Here is a 21754-nt window from a genome sequence, read left to right as displayed (position 1 = left end):
TAGCAACACTCCCTCAGAGCTCTGGCACCTCTGCTGTTTTACTTCCAATGGGCTCGTCAAGGTACTCAGGTTTTTTTAAGGACACAGGAGATGTGACACAAACTCCTCCTTCCCTCAACCACAACTTTGCCTGAGCAGCGCCCCACTCCCCTGTCACCTCAGCCATCTGCAGGCTGCCCCCCACCTTCCTCTGAGGACACTGTGCGGGTGGATCCAGCTTGGTTGTCCCACCGCCAGGGTCTGCCTTGCACACACCTGCTCCGACCTGGGCCTGGCCTTCAGGGAAGGGAGTTCTCCACGTGAAGGGACACAGCACAAGATGTGGTCTATTCAGGCAGTGGGAGTTACTCAGCAGAGTGGAAGAAATGAGCTTCTGATCCACATTACACATCTGATACCATGACTCTTCACAGGAAGTGTCCAGAATGGGCCAATCTATGGACACAGAAAGCTGACTGACGGTTGTCCAGGGCTGGGAGGGACCGAGGGGTTGGAAGTGATGGCGGGGGTGGGTGGGGTTCCTTTCTGGGATAATGAAAATGTTCCAAAACGGATGGTGGTGACGTTTGTACTGCTTTCTGAATCTATTAAAAGCACTGAACTGTAGACCTCAGATGGGGAAGTTGTATGGAATGTTAATTATCTCTCAGCAAAGACACTGAAAGACGATCCCTGGCCGGACGCGGTGGCTACGCCTGTAATCCCAGCACTTTGGGAGGCTGAGGTGGGAGGATCACAAGGTCAGGAGTTTGAGACCAGCCTGGCCAATAAGGTGAAATTCCATATCTACTAAAAATACAAAAATCAGATGGGCGTGGTGGCACGTGCTTGTAGTCCCAGGTACTGCAGAGGCTGAGGCAGAAGAATTGCTTGGACCTGGGAGGTGGAGGTTGCAAGAAAAACAATCCCTGTCCGAATGACTCACATCCCAGAGGTTTTTGTGAAAAGCAGCTTTTTCGTTTTTGTTTTGAGAAAGAGTCTCACTGTCACCCAGGCTGGAGTACAGTGGTGTGATCTCGGCTCACTGCAACCTCTGCCTCCCAGATTCAAGTGATTCTCAGGCCTCAGCCTCCTGAGTATCTGGGATTACGGGTGCCCACGACCACACCCAACTAATTTTTTTGTATTTTTAGTAGAGATGGGGTTTCACCATGTTGGCCAGGCTGGTCTCAAACTCCTGACCTCTAGTTACCTACCCACCTCCCAAACTGCTGGGATTACAGGCGCTCTACTAAACAGCAGAAGCTTCTCATTCCTGGGTTTGGTTTACTCATGACAGGAGAGGGGCGGCATGCATTATGTTGTGACATCTTCCAAGTTCTAATATCATATTCTAAAAATGTATAGAAACGATTTCAGAATGTTAAGATTATACTAGTAAATCACCCCAATCTTGTCACTCAAACGCACAACGACATCGCATTAATGCCTTTAAGACACTTTCTTTTCTTTTTGAGACAGAGTTTCGCTCTTGTCACCCAGGCTGGAGTGCAGTGGTGCAATCTCGGCTCACCACAACCTCCTCCTCCTGGGTTCAGGCAATTCTCCTGCCTCAGCCTCCTGAGTAGCTGGGATTACAGGCACGCGCCACCATGCCCAGCTAATTTTTTGTATTTTTAGTAGAGACGGGGTTTCAACATGTTGACCAGGATGGTCTCGATCTCTTGACCTCGTGATCCACATGCTTCGGCCTCCCAAAGTGCTGGGAATACAGGCGTGCGCCACCGCGCCTGGCCAAGACACTATCTTTTCTACAGCACACACTACGTTCAGTCAGGTCTGCTACCACATCCCTCTTGAGCAGGAAGCCCCCGCCCGAGGCCACCTGGAGTCTTTCTGGAGGGCCATCACGTGATGCAGGACCACCGGTGTGGGAAAGCGCAAATTTAAATCCTCAGCAGCAATACTCGAGAGGGCCACAGGATGGCAGTGTTGCTCCTGAAACGTTTCCATCTCCTTGGTAAAATTACACGGGTGGCAATGTTTTCAAACAGGAATTTGGAAATGTTTCCATGTTGGAAAAAACAATTCAAGAAGATTTCCAAAACGTTGTATTTACAAAAAGTATCAATTAGAGCTGGGCATGGCGGTGCGTGTCTGTAGTCTTAGCTACTTGGGAAGCAGAAGCAGGAAGATGGCCTGAGCCTCCAGTCTGAGGCCGTCCTAGGCAACATCAAGGGACCCCCATCTCAATGAACGAAAAGCAAAAGCAAATGGACAAATGGATACACATATGTAAGAGTTGGAAAGCAAAACCCGAGTCACAAATTCAGTAAAGACTATCTTTTCTAAACAGGTTTTTTTTTGTTTTTTTTTTTTTCAAAAAAGACCAAAATACTGCTTGGACAAGACACTGCCATCTGGCCCTCAATCCACTGGCCTTTCCTCCCATTCCCTTTTTTTTTTTTTTTGAGACGGAGTTTCGCTCTTGTTACCCAGGCTGGAGTGCAATGGTGCAATCTCCGCTCACTGCAACCTCCTCCTCCTCCTGGGTTCAGGCAATTCTCCTGCCTCAGCCTCCTGAGTAGCTGGGATTACAGGCATGCGCCTCCATGCCCAGCTAATTTTTTGTATTTTTAGTGGAGACGGGGTTTCACCATGTTGACCAGGATGGTCTCGATCTCTTGACCTCGTGATCCACCCGCCTCGGCCTCCCAAAGTGCTGGGATTACAGGCGTGAGCCACCGCGCCCGGACCCCATTCCCTTTCTATTCTGGTCGTCTTTGTTATTTGTTGGCGAATTATATTTTACGTGTTTATATCTTAAAACACTTAGATAACTAGAAAGTGATACAGCAAAATGTTGAAAGTAGTAAGAATACTGATTTTTTTCTCCTTGAATTTCTTGTTCTCAAAATGGTTTATCACGTGCATAAACCCTTTCCCACTGGGAAAAACCAAACACGTTCAAGACAGGCTGCAAGTCCTTTGTGGTGATTTAATGCTGCACAGGAGAACGAAGAGTCATATCAAGCAGAACAACAGAATTTGTAGGACATTACAATCCCCAGTGTGGGGGCTGGGCGTGATGGCGCAAGCCTGTGATCCCAGCACTTTGGCAGGCTGAGGCAGGAGGATCTCTTGAGGCCAGGAGTTTGAGACCAACCTGGGCAACATCGTAAGATCCCCGTCTCTACAAAACGTCTGCCGTGGTAGCAGGTGCCTGTGGTCCAGCTACTCAGGAGGCCAAAGTGGGAGGATTACTTGAGCCAGGGAGGCTGAGGCTGCAGTGAGCCATGACGGTGCTGCTGCAATACAGCCTGGGTGATAGCAAGACCCTGTCTCAAAAAACAAAAATGTATATATGAAGAAATCAAATAGAAAAGCATGTATCTGTATGAGGTTAAACATAGTTTTCATGAAACTTTTTTTTTTTTGAGATGGAGTCTCGCTCTGTTGCCCAGTTTGGAGTGCCGTGGCATGATCTCGGCTCACTGCAACTTCTGCCTCCCAGGTTCAAGCAATTCTCCTGCCTCAGCCTCTTGAGTAGCTAGGACTACAGGCACGAGCCACCACGCCCAGCTAATTTTTGTATTTTTAGTAGAGATGGGGCTTGACCATGTTGGCCAGGCTGGTCTCGAAACTCCTGACCTCTCGTAATCCACCCACCTCCGCCTCCCAAAGTGCTGGGATTACAAGTGTGAGCCACCGCACCCGACCCATGAAGCTTTTATTTCAGTTATTTCTATGTATAATTCTAGTCTATATAAGAATTACCTGGGGCTTCTGATAAAAATGTAGATTCTTGGATTTTACATCTAAAATTCTAGCTGAGGTTCTAGAAAGGGATTCAAGAAGAATCCAAGGCCAAGTGTAGTGGCTCAGGCCTGTAATCCCAGCATTTTGGGAGGCCGAGGTGGGTGGATCACCTGAGGTCAGGAGTTCCAGCCTGTCCAATGTAGTGAAACCCCATCTCTACTAACAAAAGTACACAAATTAGCTGGGCATCGTGGCAGGGACCTGTAATCCCAGCTACTCTGGAGTCTGAGGCAGGAGAATGATTGAAGAACCCGGAGGTGGAGGGTGCGGTGAGCAAGATCGAGCCATTGCACTCCAGCCTGGGCAACAGAGTGAGATTCCAACTCGGGGGAAAAAAAAAAGGAGACTCCAGATTTTGGTGGCGGGGAGGGGAGATGATCGGGGGAGGAGGCGGCCAAAGCGGGGGGGACAGAAATCTAGAATTTTAACAAATGCTCCTGATACCGGGACTATGAAGTAGACTGTGAGAAACACTAGAATAGATGCCCTTGAGAAACAGAAGCCTGCAGCTGGGTGACAACCCAAGAACCACCTGAGGGGTGCTTTGTGCTGGGCACTAAAACACCTCGAGGACTTTATCTACATCATTTCCTTTCATCTTTGCTATCACACAGGTTTCCTCGTTAATCATTAAAGCCGAGCTTGGAGGCTCACACCTGTAATCCCAACACTTTGGGAGACTGAGGTGGGTGGATCACCTGAGGTCAGGCATTTGAGACCAGCCTGGCCAACACGGAGAAACCCATCTCTACTAAAAACACAAAAATACGGGAGGCTGAGGCAGGAGAATTGCCTGAACCTAGGAGGTGGAGGTCGCGGTGAGCCGAGATTGTGCCATTGCACTCCAGCCTGGGTAACGAGCGAAACGCTGGTCCCCTGGAAACCCTGCGCCCCCAAATCGCGGTTCGCGGCGCGCGTCAGAAGCCAGTCACCTTTGAGGATGTGGCAGTGAATTTCACCCAGGAAGAGTGGGACTGTCTAGATGCCAGCCAGAGGGTCCTTTACCAGGATGTTATGTCGGAAACCTTTAAGAACCTAGCATCTGTGGGTAAGAGGCTGGGCTTCCCTCAGCAAGCTCCCTGTTCCTAACGGCCCCGGAACATGTTTTCCCTGGACAGCCAGAATGTTTCTGCATAAGCCAGAGCTAATCACCAAGCTTGAGCACCAAGAGAAACAGTGGAGAGTGTTTCTCCAGCTCCCAAACACAGAAGGCCTTTCAGAAGGCAAGAAGAAAGAGCTTCGAGAACAAGATCAGTCTGAGATGAAGGAACTAGTGAGGACAAGGTCTTCCTCGCCTGCAGAGGGGCCCTCTCTGCCCCAGCTGGGTGTATGGACAGGACCCGGGTGCTTCAAGCATCACGGGGTGGGCCACCTTTTTTTGCCACACCTGCGGCAAGTGGCAGTAGGCGCTCCTACCTCTGCAGCCACCAGTTTGTTCACAATTCCAAGCGGACTAATAGCTGCAGCCAGTGTGGGAAGCTGTTTCGGAGTCCCAGGTCCCTCAGCTATCACAGACACATGCATCTTGGGGAGAGGCCCTTCTGTTGCACGCTCTGTGACAAGACCTACTGTGATGCTTCTGGTCTAAGTCGTCACCGCCGCGTCCATCTGGGTTACCGTCCCCATTCATGTTCCATGTGTGGGAAGAGCTTCCGCGACCAGTCTGAGCTCAAACGCCACCAGAGGACACACCAAAACCAGGAGCCAGTGGATGGAAACCAAGAGTATACTTTGAGGACTCCAGGCACCCCTGCTGAATTCCGGACACCCATCACCAGAAGCCAGAGGTCCACCCAGGGGCTTGTGGACATGGACCATGCACCAGGGGCCAGGTCCCAGGAATCCATATTTAGAACTGAGGGTCCTATGGTCCAGAACCAGCCATCTGTACTTAAGAACCAAGTGCCTGTGACCAGGACCCAGGCATCAATCCCTGGAACCCCTTGTCAGGATGACAGATCCAATTCTTATCCAGTGAAGCCCTCAAGACTCAATGTCTTCTCTTGCCCCCATTGTCCTTTGACTTTTAGCAAGAAATCCTATCTCTCCAGCCACCAGAAGACCCACCTCACAGAGCCACCCAACTACTGCTTCCATTGCAGCAAGTCTTTCAGCTCATTTTCCAAGCTGGTCAGACACCAGCAGCAGACCCACTGGAAGCAGAAGAGCTACCGTTGCCCTATCTGCGACCTCTGCTTTAGGGAGAAAGAGGGCCTTATGGGTCACTGGAGGGGCTCTAAAGGCAAGGAACTGTGCCCAGACAGCCACGGTAAATGCCGGGTGATCCTGGGCCAGTGGCTTGGCTTCTCTCATGATGCCCTCACTGTGGCTGGGGAAGAACGGAAGCATGGAGGTGATGGGTCTCCCCCCAGGATCCACACCCCCAGGAGAAGAGGCCTAACGGAGAAGGCATGCAAAGGAGACAAAACAAAGGAGGCAGTGAGCATTTTGAAACATAAATAAACGGCCTTTCCGACTGAGAAAAAAAAACAAAAAACAAGAGCGAAACTCCGTCTCAAAAAAAAAAAAAAAACCACACAAAAATAGCTGGGCATGGTGGCGGGTGCCTGTAATCCCCGCTACTCAAGAATCTGAGGCAAGAGAATCACTTGAACCCGGAAAGCAGAGGTTGCAAGTGAGCTGAGATCGCACCACTGCACTCCAGGCAACAAGAATTCCATCTCCCAAAAAAAAAAAAAAAAAAAGCCAGGGGCAGTGGCTTATGCCTGTAATCCCAGCACTTTGTGAGGCTGAGGCAGGTGGATCACTGGAGGCCAGGAGTTTGAGACCAGTCTGGCCAACATGGCAAAACCCTGTCTCTACTAAAAATACAAAAGTTAGTCGGGGGTGGTGGCGCATGCCTGTAGTCCCAGCTACTGCGGAGGCTTAGGCAGGAGACTCACTTGAACCTGGGAGGCCGAGGTTGCCATGAGCCCAGATCAAGCCACTGCACTGCAGCCTGGGCCACACAGCAAGATCCCAAAGTTTCCTTGATTATGAGATCAAAAGAAAAATGTGCGCTTCAATCACACACTGTTTAGAACACATCCTTCCAGATTATCTTATTCTCCTCTCCCACCGCCTTTGGGCTGTTTGTGCAGCGCTTTACACTGTGCACAGCTGATAAACATGGAAAGCAATCTAGCATATAGGAGGCAGGGCCAGGCTCTGTTGCCCAGGCTGGAGTGCGGTGGTGCAGTCATGTCTCACTACAGCCTGAAACTCCAAGGACCAAGGGATCCTCCTGCCTTGGCCTCCCAAAGTGCTCAGACTACCAGTGTGAGTCCCAGGCCTGGCTTCTCTTTTTCCATTTAAATAAATACAGACATGTAAATAAATTCCCCCACTGTGCAAGAGGCCAGTTTTGCCTCCATTTGCACATTCATTTCAATATTCCTGACCTATAATCTTCCAGAATCTTCTTTGGATTCTCTTTTTTTTCACCCCAAGACAGAGTCTCCATCTGTCTCCCAGGCGGGAGTGCAATGGCATGATCTCTGCTCACTGCAACCTCCACCTCCCGGGCTCAAGCCATTCTCTTGCCTCTGCCTCCCAAGTAGCTGGGATTACAGGCATGTGCCACCACGCCCAGCTAATTTTTGTATGTTTAGTAGAAATAAGGTTTCACCATGTTGGCCAGGCTGGTCTCAAACTCCTGAGCTCCAGTGATCCACCTGCCTCCTGAAGTGCTGGGATTACAGGTGTGAGCCGCCGTGCCCGGCCTTCTTTGCATTTGCTTGCAAACTAGTTGTAAAGTCTTACTGGCCCCCTAAGGATAAGCAAAACCTTTTTATTTATTTATTTATTATTATTATTATTATTTTTTGAGACAGAGTTTCGCTCTTGTCACCCAGGCTGGAGTGTAATGGTGCGATCTCGGCTCACCGCAACCTCTGCCTCCTGGGTTCAGGCAATTCTCCTGCCTCAGCCTCCTGAGTAGCTGGGATTACAGGCACGTGCCACCATGCCCAGCTAATTTTTTGTATTTTTAGTGGAGACGAGGTTTCACCATGTTGACCAGGATGGTCTCGATCTCTTGACCTCGTGATCCACCCGCCTCGCCTCCCAAAGTGCTGGGATTACAGGCTTGAGTCACCGCGCCCGGCCCCCATTCCCTTTCTATTCTGGTCGTCTTTGTTATTTGTTGGTGAATTATATTTTACGTGTTTATCTCTTAAAACACTTAAATAACTAGAAAGTGATACAGCAAAATGTTGAAAGTAGTAAGAATACTGATTTTTTTCTCCTTGAATTTCTTGTTCTCAAAATGGTTTATCACGTGCATAAACCCTTTCCCACTGGGAAAAACCAAACACGTTCAAGACAGGCTGCAAGTCCTTTGTGGTGATTTAATGCTGCACAGGAGAACAAAGAGTCATATCAAGCAGAACAACAGAATCTGTCGGACATTACAATCCCCAGTGTGGGGGCTGGGGGCTGGGGGCTGGGCGCGATGGCGCACGCCTGTGATCCCAGCACTTTGGCAGGCTGAGGCAGGAGGATCTCGAGGCCAGGAGTTTGAGACCAACCTGGGCAACATCGTAAGATCCCCGTCTCTACAAAACGTCTGCCGTGGTAGCAGGTGCCTGTGGTCCAGCTACTCAGGAGGCCAAAGTGGGAGGATTACTTGAGCCAGGGAGGCTGAGGCTGCAGTGAGCCATGACGGTGCTGCTGCAATACAGCCTGGGTGATAGCAAGACCCTGTCTCAAAAAACAAAAATGTATATATGAAGAAATCAAATAGAAAAGCATGTATCTGTATGAGGTTAAACATAGTTTTCATGAAACTTTTTTTTTTTTGAGATGGAGTCTCGCTCTGTTGCCCAGTTTGGAGTGCCGTGGCATGATCTCGGCTCACTGCAACTTCTGCCTCCCAGGTTCAAGCAATTCTCCTGCCTCAGCCTCTTGAGTAGCTAGGACTACAGGCACGAGCCACCACGCCCAGCTAATTTTTGTATTTTTAGTAGAGATGGGGCTTGACCATGTTGGCCAGGCTGGTCTCGAAACTCCTGACCTCTCGTAATCCACCCACCTCGGCCTCCCAAAGTGCTGGGATTACAGGTGTGAGCCACCGCACCCGACCCATGAAGCTTTTATTTCAGTTATTTCTATGTATAATTCTAGTCTATATAAGAATTACCTGGGGCTTCTGATAAAAATGTAGATTCTTGGATTTTACATCTAAAATTCTAGCCGAGGTTCTAGAGAGGGATTCAAGAAGAATCCAAGGCCAAGTGTAGTGGCTCAGGCCTGTAATCCCAGCATTTTGGGAGGCCAAAGTGGGTGGATCACCTGAGGTCAGGAGTTCCAGCCTGTCCAACGTAGTGAAACCCCATCTCTACTAACAAAAGTACACAAATTAGCTGGGCATCGTGGCAGGGACCTGTAATCCCAGCTACTCTGGAGTCTGAGGCAGGAGAATGATTGAAGAACCCGGAGGTGGAGGGTGCGGTGAGCAAGATCGAGCCATTGCACTCCAGCCTGGGCAACAGAGTGAGATTCCAACTCGGGGGGAAAAAAAAAAAGGAGACTCCAGATTTTGGTGGCAGGGAGGGGAGATGATCAGGGGAGGAGGCGGCCAAAGAGGGAGGGACAGAAATCTAGAATTTTAACAAATGCTGCTGATACCGAGACTATGAAGTAGACTGTGAGAAACACTAGAATAGATGCCCTTGAGAAACAGAAGCCTGCAGCTGGGTGACAACCCAAGAACCACCTGAGGGGTGCTTTGTGCTTGGGCACTAAAACACCTCGAGGATTTTATCTACATCATTTCATCTTTGCTATCACACAGGTTTCCTCGTTAATCATTAAAGCCGGGCTTGGAGGCTCACACCTGTAATACCAGCACTTTGGGAGACTGAGGTGGGTGGATCACCTGAGGTCAGGCATTTGAGACCAGCCTGGCCAACACGGAGAAACCCATCTTTACTAAAAACACAAAAATACGGGAGGCTGAGGCAGGAGAATTGCCTGAACCTAGGAGGTGGAGGTCGCGGTGAGCCGAGATTGTGCCATTGCACTCCAGCCTGGGTAACGAGCGAAACGCTGGTCCCCTGGAAACCCTGCGCCCCCAAATCGCGGTTCGCGGCGCGCGTCAGAAGCCAGTCACCTTTGAGGATGTGGCAGTGAATTTCACCCAGGAAGAGTGGGACTGTCTAGATGCCAGCCAGAGGGTCCTTTACCAGGATGTTATGTCGGAAACCTTTAAGAACCTAGCATCTGTGGGTAAGAGGCTGGGCTTCCCTCAGCAAGCTCCCTGTTCCTAACGGCCCCGGAACATGTTTTCCCTGGACAGCCAGAATGTTTCTGCATAAGCCAGAGCTAATCACCAAGCTTGAGCACCAAGAGAAACAGTGGAGAGTGTTTCTCCAGCTCCCAAACACAGAAGGCCTTTCAGAAGGCAAGAAGAAAGAGCTTCGAGAACAAGATCAGTCTGAGATGAAGGAACTAGTGAGGACAAGGTCTTCCTCACATGCAGAGGGGCCCTCTCTGCCCCAGCTGGGTGTATGGACAGGACCCGGGTGCTTCAAGCATCACGGGGTGGGCCACCTTTTTTTGCCACACCTGTGGCAAGTGGCAGTAGGCGCTCCTACCTCTGCAGCCACCAGTTTGTTCACAATTCCAAGCGGACTAATAGCTGCAGCCAGTGTGGGAAGCTGTTTCGGAGTCCCAGGTCCCTCAGCTATCACAGACACATGCATCTTGGGGAGAGGCCCTTCTGTTGCACGCTCTGTGACAAGACCTACTGTGATGCTTCTGGTCTAAGTCGTCACCGCCGCGTCCATCTGGGTTACCGTCCCCATTCATGTTCCATGTGTGGGAAGAGCTTCCGCGACCAGTCTGAGCTCAAACGCCACCAGAGGACACACCAAAACCAGGAGCCAGTGGATGGAAACCAAGAGTATACTTTGAGGACTCCAGGCACCCCTGCTGAATTCCGGACACCCATCACCAGAAGCCAGAGGTCCACCCAGGGGCTTGTGGACATGGACCATGCACCAGGGGCCAGGTCCCAGGAATCCATATTTAGAACTGAGGGTCCTATGGTCCAGAACCAGCCATCTGTACTTAAGAACCAAGTGCCTGTGACCAGGACCCAGGCATCAATCCCTGGAACCCCTTGTCAGGATGACAGATCCAATTCTTATCCAGTGAAGCCCTCAAGACTCAATGTCTTCTCTTGCCCCCATTGTCCTTTGACTTTTAGCAAGAAATCCTATCTCTCCAGCCACCAGAAGACCCACCTCACAGAGCCACCCAACTACTGCTTCCATTGCAGCAAGTCTTTCAGCTCATTTTCCAAGCTGGTCAGACACCAGCAGCAGACCCACTGGAAGCAGAAGAGCTACCGTTGCCCTATCTGCGACCTCTGCTTTAGGGAGAAAGAGGGCCTTATGGGTCACTGGAGGGACTCTAAAGGCAAGGAACTGTGCCCAGACAGCCACGGTAAATGCCGGGTGATCCTGGGCCAGTGGCTTCGCTTCTCTCATGATGCCCTCACTGTGGCTGGGGAAGAACGGAAGCATGGAGGTGATGGGTCTCCCCCCAGGATCCACACCCCCAGGAGAAGAGGCCTAACGGAGAAGGCATGCAAAGGAGACAAAACAAAGGAGGCAGTGAGCATTTTGAAACATAAATAAACGGCCTTTCCGACTGAGAAAAAAAAACAAAAAACAAGAGCGAAACTCCGTCTCAAAAAAAAAAAAAACCACACAAAAATAGCTGGGCATGGTGGCGGGTGCCTGTAATCCCCGCTACTCAAGAATCTGAGGCAAGAGAATCACTTGAACCCGGGAAGCAGAGGTTGCAAGTGAGCTGAGATCGCACCACTGCACTCCAGGCAACAAGAATTCCATCTCCAAAAAAAAAAAAAAAAGCCAGGGGCAGTGCTTATGCCTGTAATCCCAGCACTTTGTGAGGCTGAGGCAGGTGGATCACTGGAGGCCAGGAGTTTGAGACCAGTCTGGCCAACATGGCAAAACCCTGTCTCTACTAAAAATACAAAAGTTAGTCGGGGGTGGTGGCGCATGCCTGTAGTCCCAGCTACTGGGGAGGCTTAGGCAGGAGACTCACTTGAACCTGGGAGGCCGAGGTTGCCATGAGCCCAGATCAAGCCACTGCACTGCAGCCTGGGCCATACAGCAAGATCCCAAAGTTTCCTTGATTATGAGATCAAAAGAAAAATGTGCGCTTCAATGGAAAATCACACACTGTTTAGAACACATCCTTCCAGATTATCTTATTCTCCTCTCCCACTGCCTTTGGGCTGTTTGTGCAGCGCTTTACACTGTGCACAGCTGAGAAACATGGAAAGCAATCTAGCATATAGGAGGCAGGGCCAGGCTCTGTTGCCCAGGCTGGAGTGCGGTGGTGCAGTCATGTCTCACTACAGCCTGAAACTCCAAGGACCAAGGGATCCTCCTGCCTCGGCCTCCCAAAGTGCTCAGACTACCAGTGTGAGTCCCAGGCCTGGCTTCTCTTTTTCCATTTAAATAAATACAGACATGTAAATAAATTCCCCCACTGTGCAAGAGGCCAGTTTTGCCTCCATTTGCACATTCATTTCAATATTCCTGACCTATAATCTTCCAGAATCTTCTTTGGATTCTTTTTTTTTTTCACCCCAAGACAGAGTCTCCATCTGTCTCCCAGGCGGGAGTGCAATGGCATGATCTCTGCTCACTGCAACCTCCACCTCCCGGGCTCAAGCCATTCTCTTGTCTCTGCCTCCCAAGTAGCTGGGATTACAGGCATGTGCCACCACGCCCAGCTAATTTTTGTATGTTTAGTAGAAATAAGGTTTCACCATGTTGGCCAGGCTGGTCTCAAACTCCTGAGCTCCAGTGATCCACCTGCCTCCTGAAGTGCTGGGATTACAGGTGTGAGCCGCCGTGCCCGGCCTTCTTTGCATTTGCTTGCAAACTAGTTGTAAAGTCTTACTGGCCCCCTAAGGATAAGCAAAACCTTTTTATTTATTTATTATTATTATTATTTTTTGAGACAGAGTTTCGCTCTTGTCACCCAGGCTGGAGTGTAATGGCGCGATCTCGGCTCACTGCAACCTCTGCCTCCTGGGTTCAGGCAATTCTCCTGCCTCAGCCTCCTGAGTAGCTGGGATTACAGGCATGCACCACCACGCCCAGCTAACTTTTTGTATTTTTAATAGAGACGGGGGGAGGGGGGGGCCGGGGGAGGGTGTTCACCACGTTGACCAGGATGGTCTCGATCTCTTGACCTCGTGATCCACCCACCTCGGCCACCCAAAGTGCTGGGATTACAGGAGTGAGCCACCGCGCCCGGTGGATAAGTAAATCTTTAACATGCATTTGTTTTATAGGAGTATAAGAGTTTTATTTCCTTTGTTTTGGTCTAAGGCACTATTTTTCAAACTGCTTAGTCATTGGTCCTAAAATCATGAGGTTTCGGTCAGCAATTCTTACAATTACACAGAAAACATCAATTTGCAGGTGGGCATGGTGGCTCATACCTGTAATCCCAGCACTTTGGGAGGCCAGTGTGAGCAGATTACAAGGTCAGGAGTTTGAGACCAGACTAACACGGTGAAACCCCATCTCCACTAAAAATGCAAAAGTTAACTGGGCGTGGCAGTGCGCACCTGTAATCCTAGCTACTCAGGAGGCTGAGGCAGGAGAATCTCTTGAAGGAGGCGGGGGTTGCAGTGAGCTTAGATTGCACCACTGCACTCCAGCCTGGGCGACAGAGGGAGACTCCATCTCAAAAATGAATAAATAAGGAGGAGAACGATCCAAGATGGCCGATCGCTAACATCCCGGGATTGCAGCTCTCAGGGAAGGCGCGGAGAACTAGAGGACGCCACACTTTCAAAGTCTGGTCGCTCACGGGGCAGAAGATCCCCCAGTGGTGGAAACAAACGAGTCGCCAGTGCGACTCTCGTGGTCGGCGCAGCGGTTCCCCCGGCACCTCGACGCGGCAGCGCTCGGCGCAGAGTAAACGGGACCGGCTCCCCTTCTGACCAGGTTTGGAGCCCCGGGGAGGCAGAGTCACCTACTACGGACACAAGAAGGAAGCCAGACAGGAGAATCCTGGGCAGAAAAGCACCATCAGTTTTAACGCCGCTGTTCTGGCCCTGGGAACTAACAACCTGGACGTCCACTCAAGAGACCTAATCTGAAAGTTGGTAATTTCAAAGACGACAGGAGGATACATTTACAATGACGGGAAGAAACCAGAGTAAAAAAGCTGAGAATACTCAAAGTCAGAACAACTCTCCCTCTAAAGATGATCACAGTTCCACATCAACAATGGAACAAGGCTTGATGGAGAACGAGCGCCTCCTGATGACAGAATCACTCTTCAAGGAATGGATAATAACAAACTTCGGTGAGTTAAAAGAACATCTTGTAGCCCAACGTAAAGAAACTAGGAACTTTGAAAAAAGGGTTGATGAAATCCTATTGAGAATAGACAACTTAGAGAGGAGTATGAGTGAATTAATGGAACTGAAGAATACAATACAGGAACTCCGAGAAGTATGCACAGGTTTAAACACTCGAATTGTTCAAGCAGAAGGGATATCAGAGGTCAAAGTCCAACTTAATGAAATAAAACGTGAAGAAAAGATTAGAGAAAAAAGGATAAAAAGGAATGAGCAAAGTCTCCAAGAAATGTGGGACTATGTGAAAAGACCAAATTTACGTTTGATAGGTTTACCTGAATGCGACGGAGTGAATGAATCCAAGCTGGAAAATACCCTTCAGGATATTATCCAGGAAAATTTTCCTAAACTAGCAAAGCAGGTCAACATTCAACCCCAGGTAATACAGAGAACACCACAAAGATATTCCTTAAGAAGAGCAACCCCAAGGCACATAATCGTTAGATTCACCAGGGTTGAAACCAAGGAGAGGATACTAAGGGCAGCCAGAGAGAAAGGTCGGATTACCCACAAAGGCAAGCCTATCAGACTTACAGCAGATCTCTCAGCAGAAACTCTACAAGCCAGAAGAGAGTGGGGGCCAATATTCAACATCCTCAAAGAACAGAACCTTCAGCCCAGAATTTCATATCCAGCCAAACTAAGCTTCACAACTGAAGGAAAAATAAAATCTTTTATGAACAAGCAAGAACTCAGAGATTTTATTACCACCAGGCCTGCTTTACAAGAGCTTCTGAAAGAAGCATTACACACAGAAAGAAACAACCAGTATTAGCCTTTCTAAAAATACACCAAAAAGTAAAGAGCACCAACATAAAGAAGAATTTTCATCAACGAATGGATCAAACAGCCAGTCAACATCAAATGGCAGTAACCCTAAATTTAAATTGACTAAATTCCCAATCAAAAGACACAGCCAAAACCCAACGGCATGTTACATCCAGACCTGTTTCACATGCAAGGATACACACAGACTCAAAACAAAGGGATGGAGAAAGATTTACCAACCAAATGGAGAGCAAAAATAAATAATAAATAAATAAAAAGCAGGAGTTGCAATTCTTGTATCGGATAAAATAGATTTTAAAGCAACAAAGATATAGTGGTAAAAGGATCAATGCAACAAGAGCTAACGATCCTAACACCCAGATACATAGAGACTTAGACTCAATGAGACAGAAAATTAATAAGGATATCAAGGACTCGAACTCAGATCCGGAACAAGTAAACTTAATAAATATTTATAGAGCTCCCCACTTCAAATACACAAAATATACATTCTTGTCAATACCACATCACACCTACCCATAAGTTTAAATGAAACATTGATTGGCCATTATTAATACCCAATTTTTTTCAAAATAAAGCAATATTTCCATTTACTCTCCCTCTTTCTCTTCCTCTTTGTTCCTCTCCTTTATTTATTTTTTCTTTCCTTCTCTCAAAAAAAAAGAAATCAACTTGTAAACCTCTAGATCCAGGTCGGCAATGTCTCTTTCATTGCTTGATTTCCTTTCTTCCCTTCCCTCCCTCCCTCCCCGCTTCCTCCCTACCGTCCTTATTCCCTTCCTTCCTGCCTTCCTCCCCTCCCCCCCCCCAAAAAAAAAAAAAAAAGAATAAATTAGCCAGGCATGGTGGCACATGCCTGTAATCCGTTACTCAGGAGGCTGAGACAGAATTGACTGAACCTATCTGGAAGGTGGAGGTTGCAGTGAGCCAAGATTGCGCCACTGCACTCCAACCTAGGCAACAAAATGAGACTCTGTCTCAAAAAATACAAATAAATTTAAAAAAATTTTACAGTGCATGTTATAAAAGTGAGCATATTCTATCTTATGAAACTTCTGTCACTCGAGTTAGAGTTTTTTTTACAGTGGATACCCATTGCTTCGTGGTAAATACAGGGGCCCTAATGCGTTTCTTTTGCAATGTTCAATCTTCACTCAGTATGGGTTTTTAAGTGAACGGCGCCAAGGCCAGCAGATGGACATGGAAAGCTCAGGCGTCTCAGTTTATGGTGCTTCACTCTTATCCCCTCCCCGCTTCTCCCAGAATTGAGGGTGGGGAGCAATTCAAGTGCGATACTGGATGGCCAGCTGGAACACTGCGGTCCTGCTGGTGGCCACAAGGGCTCAGTGTAGACCCAAGGGTCACACCTCAGAACTGTCAGGTTTCTCTCAGGCACCAAGGGGTCCAAACTCTAATCAGTGAGGCTCGAAAGCCGGGAGGCTCTGATAGTGGAAGAGCAGTTACCTTCACACGTGAGTGAGAGCCGCCACCATCATCGCCCGCACCTGGGTCATGGCGCTGGTTTGCCGGGCAGGAGGCCCGGGGGGAAGTCTGGTAAACTCTCTGGGCTGGTTTCACCTGTAAAGAAAGAAAAATGGCAAATGAAATACTGCAAGTGAAATTATTCCATGAGCTGTGGATCGTTACCCAAAACAAGCTGTTCATTGTGCAGGTGCAGTGGGGGCCCAGAGTGATCAGAGGGGAGAAGGGAAGGCCCTGCTGTTTTAAAAGCTTCTGAACGGGCCCGGTGCGGTGGCTCACACCTGTCATCTCAGCACTTTGGGAGGCCGAGGCAGGTGGATCACGGAGCTCAAGAGATTGAGACCCTATCTGTCTCTACTAAAAATACAAAAATTAGCTGGGCATGGTGATGCTTGCCTGTAATCCCAGCTACTAGAGAGGCTGAGGCAGGAGAATTGCTTGAACCCAGCACGCGGAGGTTGCAGTGAGCCAAGATCGTGCCACCGCACTCCAGCCTGGCAACAGAGCAAGACTTCTGAAAAGCTTCTAAATAGGCGGGCGGCATGGTGGCTCTCTCTCAGTAGCTCTCAGCTCTTTGGGAGGCTCAGGTGAGAGGATTGTTTGAGCCCAAGAGTTCAAGACCAGCCTGCGCCACATAGTGAGACCCCCATTTCTACACAACCTACCCGCAACTGAGCCGTGCGGATGGGGGTGCACTTGCCTCCAGCATGAACACCTGTGGTGACGTCACGTGCTCAGCGCGTGCACACAGACATTCCTCCTTGAGAGGCTGAAGGTGGCAAACACCCAGGTGATTAGAATTTACTCCAGAACAGAGCTTCACAATCTAAACGCCATTTTGGACCCGATGATTCTGCTGGGGGCCCCGTCCCGTTCGGCTTGTTCAGCAGCCTCCCTGGACTCTACCTGCCAGATGCCAGCGTCATGCCCCTGCCACACACTGTGACCACCAACATTGCAGAATGTCCCCTGGGGTGCAAAATTGCCAGAGAACCACAGCTCCAAAGCAACTTAGAAATCAGAGGTCAAAGAAAGGGAGAGCTCAGCCAGTGAGACCCCCAGCCCCATATTCCCCAATCATCCTCCACCAAAATCTTAGCTAAGTTTACTCCTTCCCATAGCCTAAATCTCACTCTTTATGCCTGATCACATCTGCCTTCCCTCTTTCCATTCCCACCGCCTCAGGCCATACCGCCTCCTCTTTCGCCCAAGCCAAAACCTCTGAATGATCTTGCCGGCTTTGGCAAGCAGCCACTCCAGTCTCCATATCGGGTACTGACAGGTCGCTCTTCCTAAAGCTTAACCGTCAGCACATCTCTCCCCAATTAAATCATTTCCATCTCCAGCCTTCCTGCATCATCATCTGGGCGTCATAAACGCTCCGCAATCTGGCCCCAGCCTCAGGCTCCTTCCTTCCACTCATCCCACCAGTAGCATTTAGGAGAGGAACGAGATAAACGTGATCAAATCACACAAGAAAATCTAGATCAAGCCCTGGAAATCATATTGGCCCTGGAAAGCAGAAATAATACAAATATACCGCTCATCTGGAATGGGAAGTGTGCACATGATTATCTGACTGTGGGAGTTGAGAGTCCTCCCAGTACAAGCAATAAAGGGAACAGCAGCAAGGTTTAGAGCAGCGTTTCGACTACGTCAGACCCGTTCTGTGCAGGCTCAGTGGGTCAGCAGCGGCCTTTTGGAACTGGGTGGAAGAGAATGGAACGCAATTGAATCCGAACAGATCCAGCTGCGTCATGTGCGCTTGGACAAGCGTCTCCCTTTAAACTCGTGCTTCGGTCACCCAGACCCACAGGCGCAGAGTACACGCGTGAAAGACATTTCTCAGGCCTGCTGGGCCAACGAAGTTCAAAGCCGATACCCGAAATCTGTAGGGTCAGAAGCGGGAGGGGGCGCCTGCCGACCCGCAAAAGTGCAAGGTCACTGGGACCGCCCGAGCTCCAACCGTGGGACTGGGCTGGGGCTGCGGGTCCAGGAAGGCAGCGCTGGGCGGAGAGGACACCGCCAGGGGCCGGCGGGCGAGTGCGGGGCTTCCCGATATGGGGGTGTCGAACTCAGTCCAGGGGCAGGTGGGTGGGGAAGGAGGGGACAGAAGCAAGGAGGGAATCGAGAGAGTCGCCCCTGGAGGCGGCCTGAGCGCAGGGACGCGGACACCCCCCTCCCAGCACCCGCAGCCCTGGGACCCCCGGAAAGCCGGGCCGGGGGCGCGTCCACGCCGGGGACACGGGACCCTCCCCGCCCGCGGGGGCCCGTCCTCACCGACGGCAGCGGGGCCCTCACTCTCAGGAGACAGTGCCACGGCGGGTCCCTCAGCCTCTGCCGCTGCAGCAGCGGGCGTCGACCTCGCCGCCCAGGCCGCCGCCGCCACCCGGACCTGAGCGTCTGCTCCCAGCCAGGACCTGCCTTTCGGCGGCGAGCCTCGTGCCCGCACGCGCGACCCCGCTGGGGAGCCCGCCTCGCGGAACGCCCAAGCGGGCTCCTTTTGAGCATGCGCAGCAGGACCGCTAGGCCCATTCCTTAGGAAAATCCGCTCCTCCGGGTCGTCCCTGAGCGGCGCCGAGCCGGAGGCGTGGCCTATCAGCGCGTGGGGGCGGGGAAGTAACGCACGGAGGAGGGGGGACATCCCGGGATTCGACGAAGGCGTCCAGGGGGCGGAGCTAGCACGGGGTGCTGGGCGGGGCGCTCTTGCGGTAAACGGACTGGAGTAGGGGGCGCTTAATTGAGACCCCAGGACAGTCTCCAGAATCCGAGTTCGCCTACGGGAAGGGAGCGTTTGCTGACATACACCCTTGGGCATATCAGTTTCCTGAGCCCGTGGGAGAGCGATTCTTATGCATCTCATTGATTCCTCCAGCGACCCTACCCCAGAGCGGGTCCAGTGTGAGGTTCAAATAAACGATAGCCACGGATGATAATCTTGACTAAGATACGAGCCCATGAGTCGAAACTGAAGGAAATACTTAAATGGAGGAGAAAAGGCAGCTCTTTATTACAGTGGAAAGCCAACAACAAAAAAATACCTGGGCTGGGCACGGTGGCTCACGCCTATAACTCCAGCACTTTGGGAGGCTGAGGCGGGCGGATCACCTGAGGTCAGGAGTTCGAGACCAGCCTGACCAACATGGAGAAACCCTGTCTCTACTAAAAATACAAAAATTAGTCGGGCGTGGTGGCGGGCACTTGTAATCCCAGCTGCTCGAGAGAAGAATCATTTGAACCTGGGAGGTGGAGGTTCCAGTGAGCGGAGATGGAGCCACTGCACTCCAGCCTGGGCGACAGAGAGAGCGAGAGACAGTCTCAAAAAAAAAAGCAGAAATGTTGCATAGTATTACAAAGGCTGCATGACTTGTGATGTAACACATTAAATGGAGAAGCAGCTGTGAGAGCCAGTGGTCTTCTGTGAAGCCAGCAATAAAGATATTTGCAAAAATGTAAAACTATGTCACTCTTCTCACTAAATTTATTTGGGAAAATATTGTAAATTTTCTCTTTCTTTTTCTTTTTTTCGAGATGGAGGTTTCACTTTTGTTGCCCAGGCTGGAGTGTGGTGGTGCAATCCTGGCTCACTGCAACCTTCGCCTCCCGGGTTCAAGCGATTCTCCGATCTCAGCCTCCTGAGTAGCTGGGTGTGGGTTCTGGCACCTGCAATCCCAGCTGGTCTGGAGGCTGAGGCAGGAGAATTACTTGAACCCAGGAAGCAGAGGTTGCAGTGAGCTGAGATCACACCAGCAGTGCACTCCAGTCTGGGCAACAAGAGCGAAACTCCATCTCAAAAAATAAAAAAAATTACCTGGGTGTAGTGATGGGCTGTAGTCCTAGATACTCAGGAGGCTAAGGGGAAGAATCAGTTGAGCTTGCAAGCTTGAGGCTGCAGTGAGCTGCACTCATGCCACTGCACGCTAGCCTGGGTGACAGAGCAAGGCCACGTCTCAAAAAGAAAAAGTTCATCCATGTTGTAGCATGTAGCAGAACTTACTTTTGAGACAGAGTGTTGCTCTGTCACACAGGCTGGAGTGCAGTGGCATGATCTCAGCTCACTGCAACCTCCACCTCCCAGGTTCAAGAGATTCTTCTGCCTCAGCCTCACAAGTAACTGGGATTACAGGGGCCTGCCACCACGTCTGGCTAATTTTTGCATTTTTAGTAGAGACTGGGTTTCTCCATGCCGACCCTGTTGGTCTCAAAACTCCTGAACTCAGCTGATTAGCCTGCCTCGGCCTCCCAAAGTGCTGGGATGACAGGTGTGAGCCACTGGGCCCAGCTTAATTGCTCTTTATGGCCAAATAATGTCCTCATGTCTGGTTAGAAAACAATTTGTGTATCCCTTTGTTGACAGACATGGGTTATTTTCACTTTTTGGCTACTGTGAATAATAGTACTATGAACGTTTACATACAACTCTCTGTGTTGACATACCAAGATTAAAGGCATGAGCCACTGTGCCCCACCGAAATGCTGTTTTTGTTTTGCTTTTGAGACAGAGTATCCCAGGTTGGAGTGCAGTGGTGAGATCACAGTTCACTGCACCCTCAAACTCCTTGGTCCACAGTCCACTGCACCTTCAATCAAACTCCTGGGTCCACAGCGTGGGTAACCCTCCATCTGGGCACCGAGGAAGGAGAGCTAAGCAGATCCCGGCACAATTAGTGCCTGAAGAATATCTCAGTTTATAGTGTTATTACTCAGTTATTTCCTTCATATGATCCTTTATATATAATCATATATTAGTTTATAGAATTAGGTCTGAAGCATATCATACTACTTCCGCTATTTCCATATATACATATATATACACACACACACACATATATACAATTATATCTTAGTTCATAGTTGGAGGAGAGCCTAGAGCAGACACAGTACAGAGCATGAATTAAGGGATAAACAGCTGGCTGGGTGCAGTGGCTCACGCCTGTAATCCCAGCACTTTGGGAGGCTGAGGCGGGTGGATCACGAGGTCAAGAGATCGAGACCATCCTGGTCAACAAGGTGAAACCCCGTCTCTACTAAAGATACAAAAAATTAGCTGGGCATGGTGGCACATGCCTGTAGTCCCAGCTACTCAGGAGGCTGAGGCAGGAGAATTGCTTGAACCCAGGAGGTGGAGGTTTCGGTGAGCCGAGATCGCACCATTGCACTCCAGTCTGGGTAACAAGAGTGAAACTCCATCTCAAAAAATAAATAAGTAAATAATAAAAAAGGGTATAAACAGCTATACATATATATCTTGCTTATAGTAGGAGGAATGTCTAGAGCAGACATGGTGCAGAGCAAGATTTAAGG

General features: G+C 49.9%; 4 protein-coding genes across 9 annotated transcripts in view; 2 read left to right on the top strand and 2 right to left on the bottom strand.

Moving 5' to 3' along the window:
- Window positions 1-18882, bottom strand: part of FLYWCH1 (FLYWCH-type zinc finger 1) — a 51687-nt gene extending 32805 nt beyond the window's left edge. For all 6 annotated transcript variants that reach the window (XM_078344363.1, XM_078344362.1, XM_035266644.3 and 3 more), the window contains exons 1-2: window positions 18731-18882; window positions 16433-16546 (exon numbers count right to left, since the gene is read on the bottom strand). The gene's annotated coding sequence lies outside the window, so the exon portion shown is untranslated. The remainder of the gene's footprint in view (window positions 1-16432; window positions 16547-18730) is intronic.
- Window positions 4497-6458, top strand: LOC100398999 (zinc finger protein 57 homolog). Its single transcript, XM_078344413.1, is given in 3 exon segments — window positions 4497-4807; window positions 4878-5015; window positions 5018-6458. Coding segments are annotated over 3 exon segments (1377 nt in total). The 5' UTR covers window positions 4497-4773; the 3' UTR covers window positions 6223-6458.
- Window positions 9822-11414, top strand: LOC144578553 (zinc finger protein 57 homolog). The gene is given in 3 exon segments (XM_078344410.1): window positions 9822-9987; window positions 10058-10195; window positions 10198-11414. Coding segments are annotated over 3 exon segments (1377 nt in total). The 5' UTR covers window positions 9822-9953; the 3' UTR covers window positions 11403-11414.
- Window positions 16441-21754, bottom strand: part of FLYWCH2 (FLYWCH family member 2) — a 33678-nt gene continuing 28364 nt past the window's right edge. The window contains exon 5 of the mRNA XM_078344445.1: window positions 16441-16546. The gene's annotated coding sequence lies outside the window, so the exon portion shown is untranslated. The remainder of the gene's footprint in view (window positions 16547-21754) is intronic.

This window comes from Callithrix jacchus, chromosome 12 (assembly GCF_049354715.1).
Source record: "Callithrix jacchus isolate 240 chromosome 12, calJac240_pri, whole genome shotgun sequence".
Lineage (NCBI taxonomy): Eukaryota > Metazoa > Chordata > Mammalia > Primates > Cebidae > Callithrix > Callithrix jacchus.
This window is presented reverse-complemented; position numbering and strand designations above follow the sequence as displayed.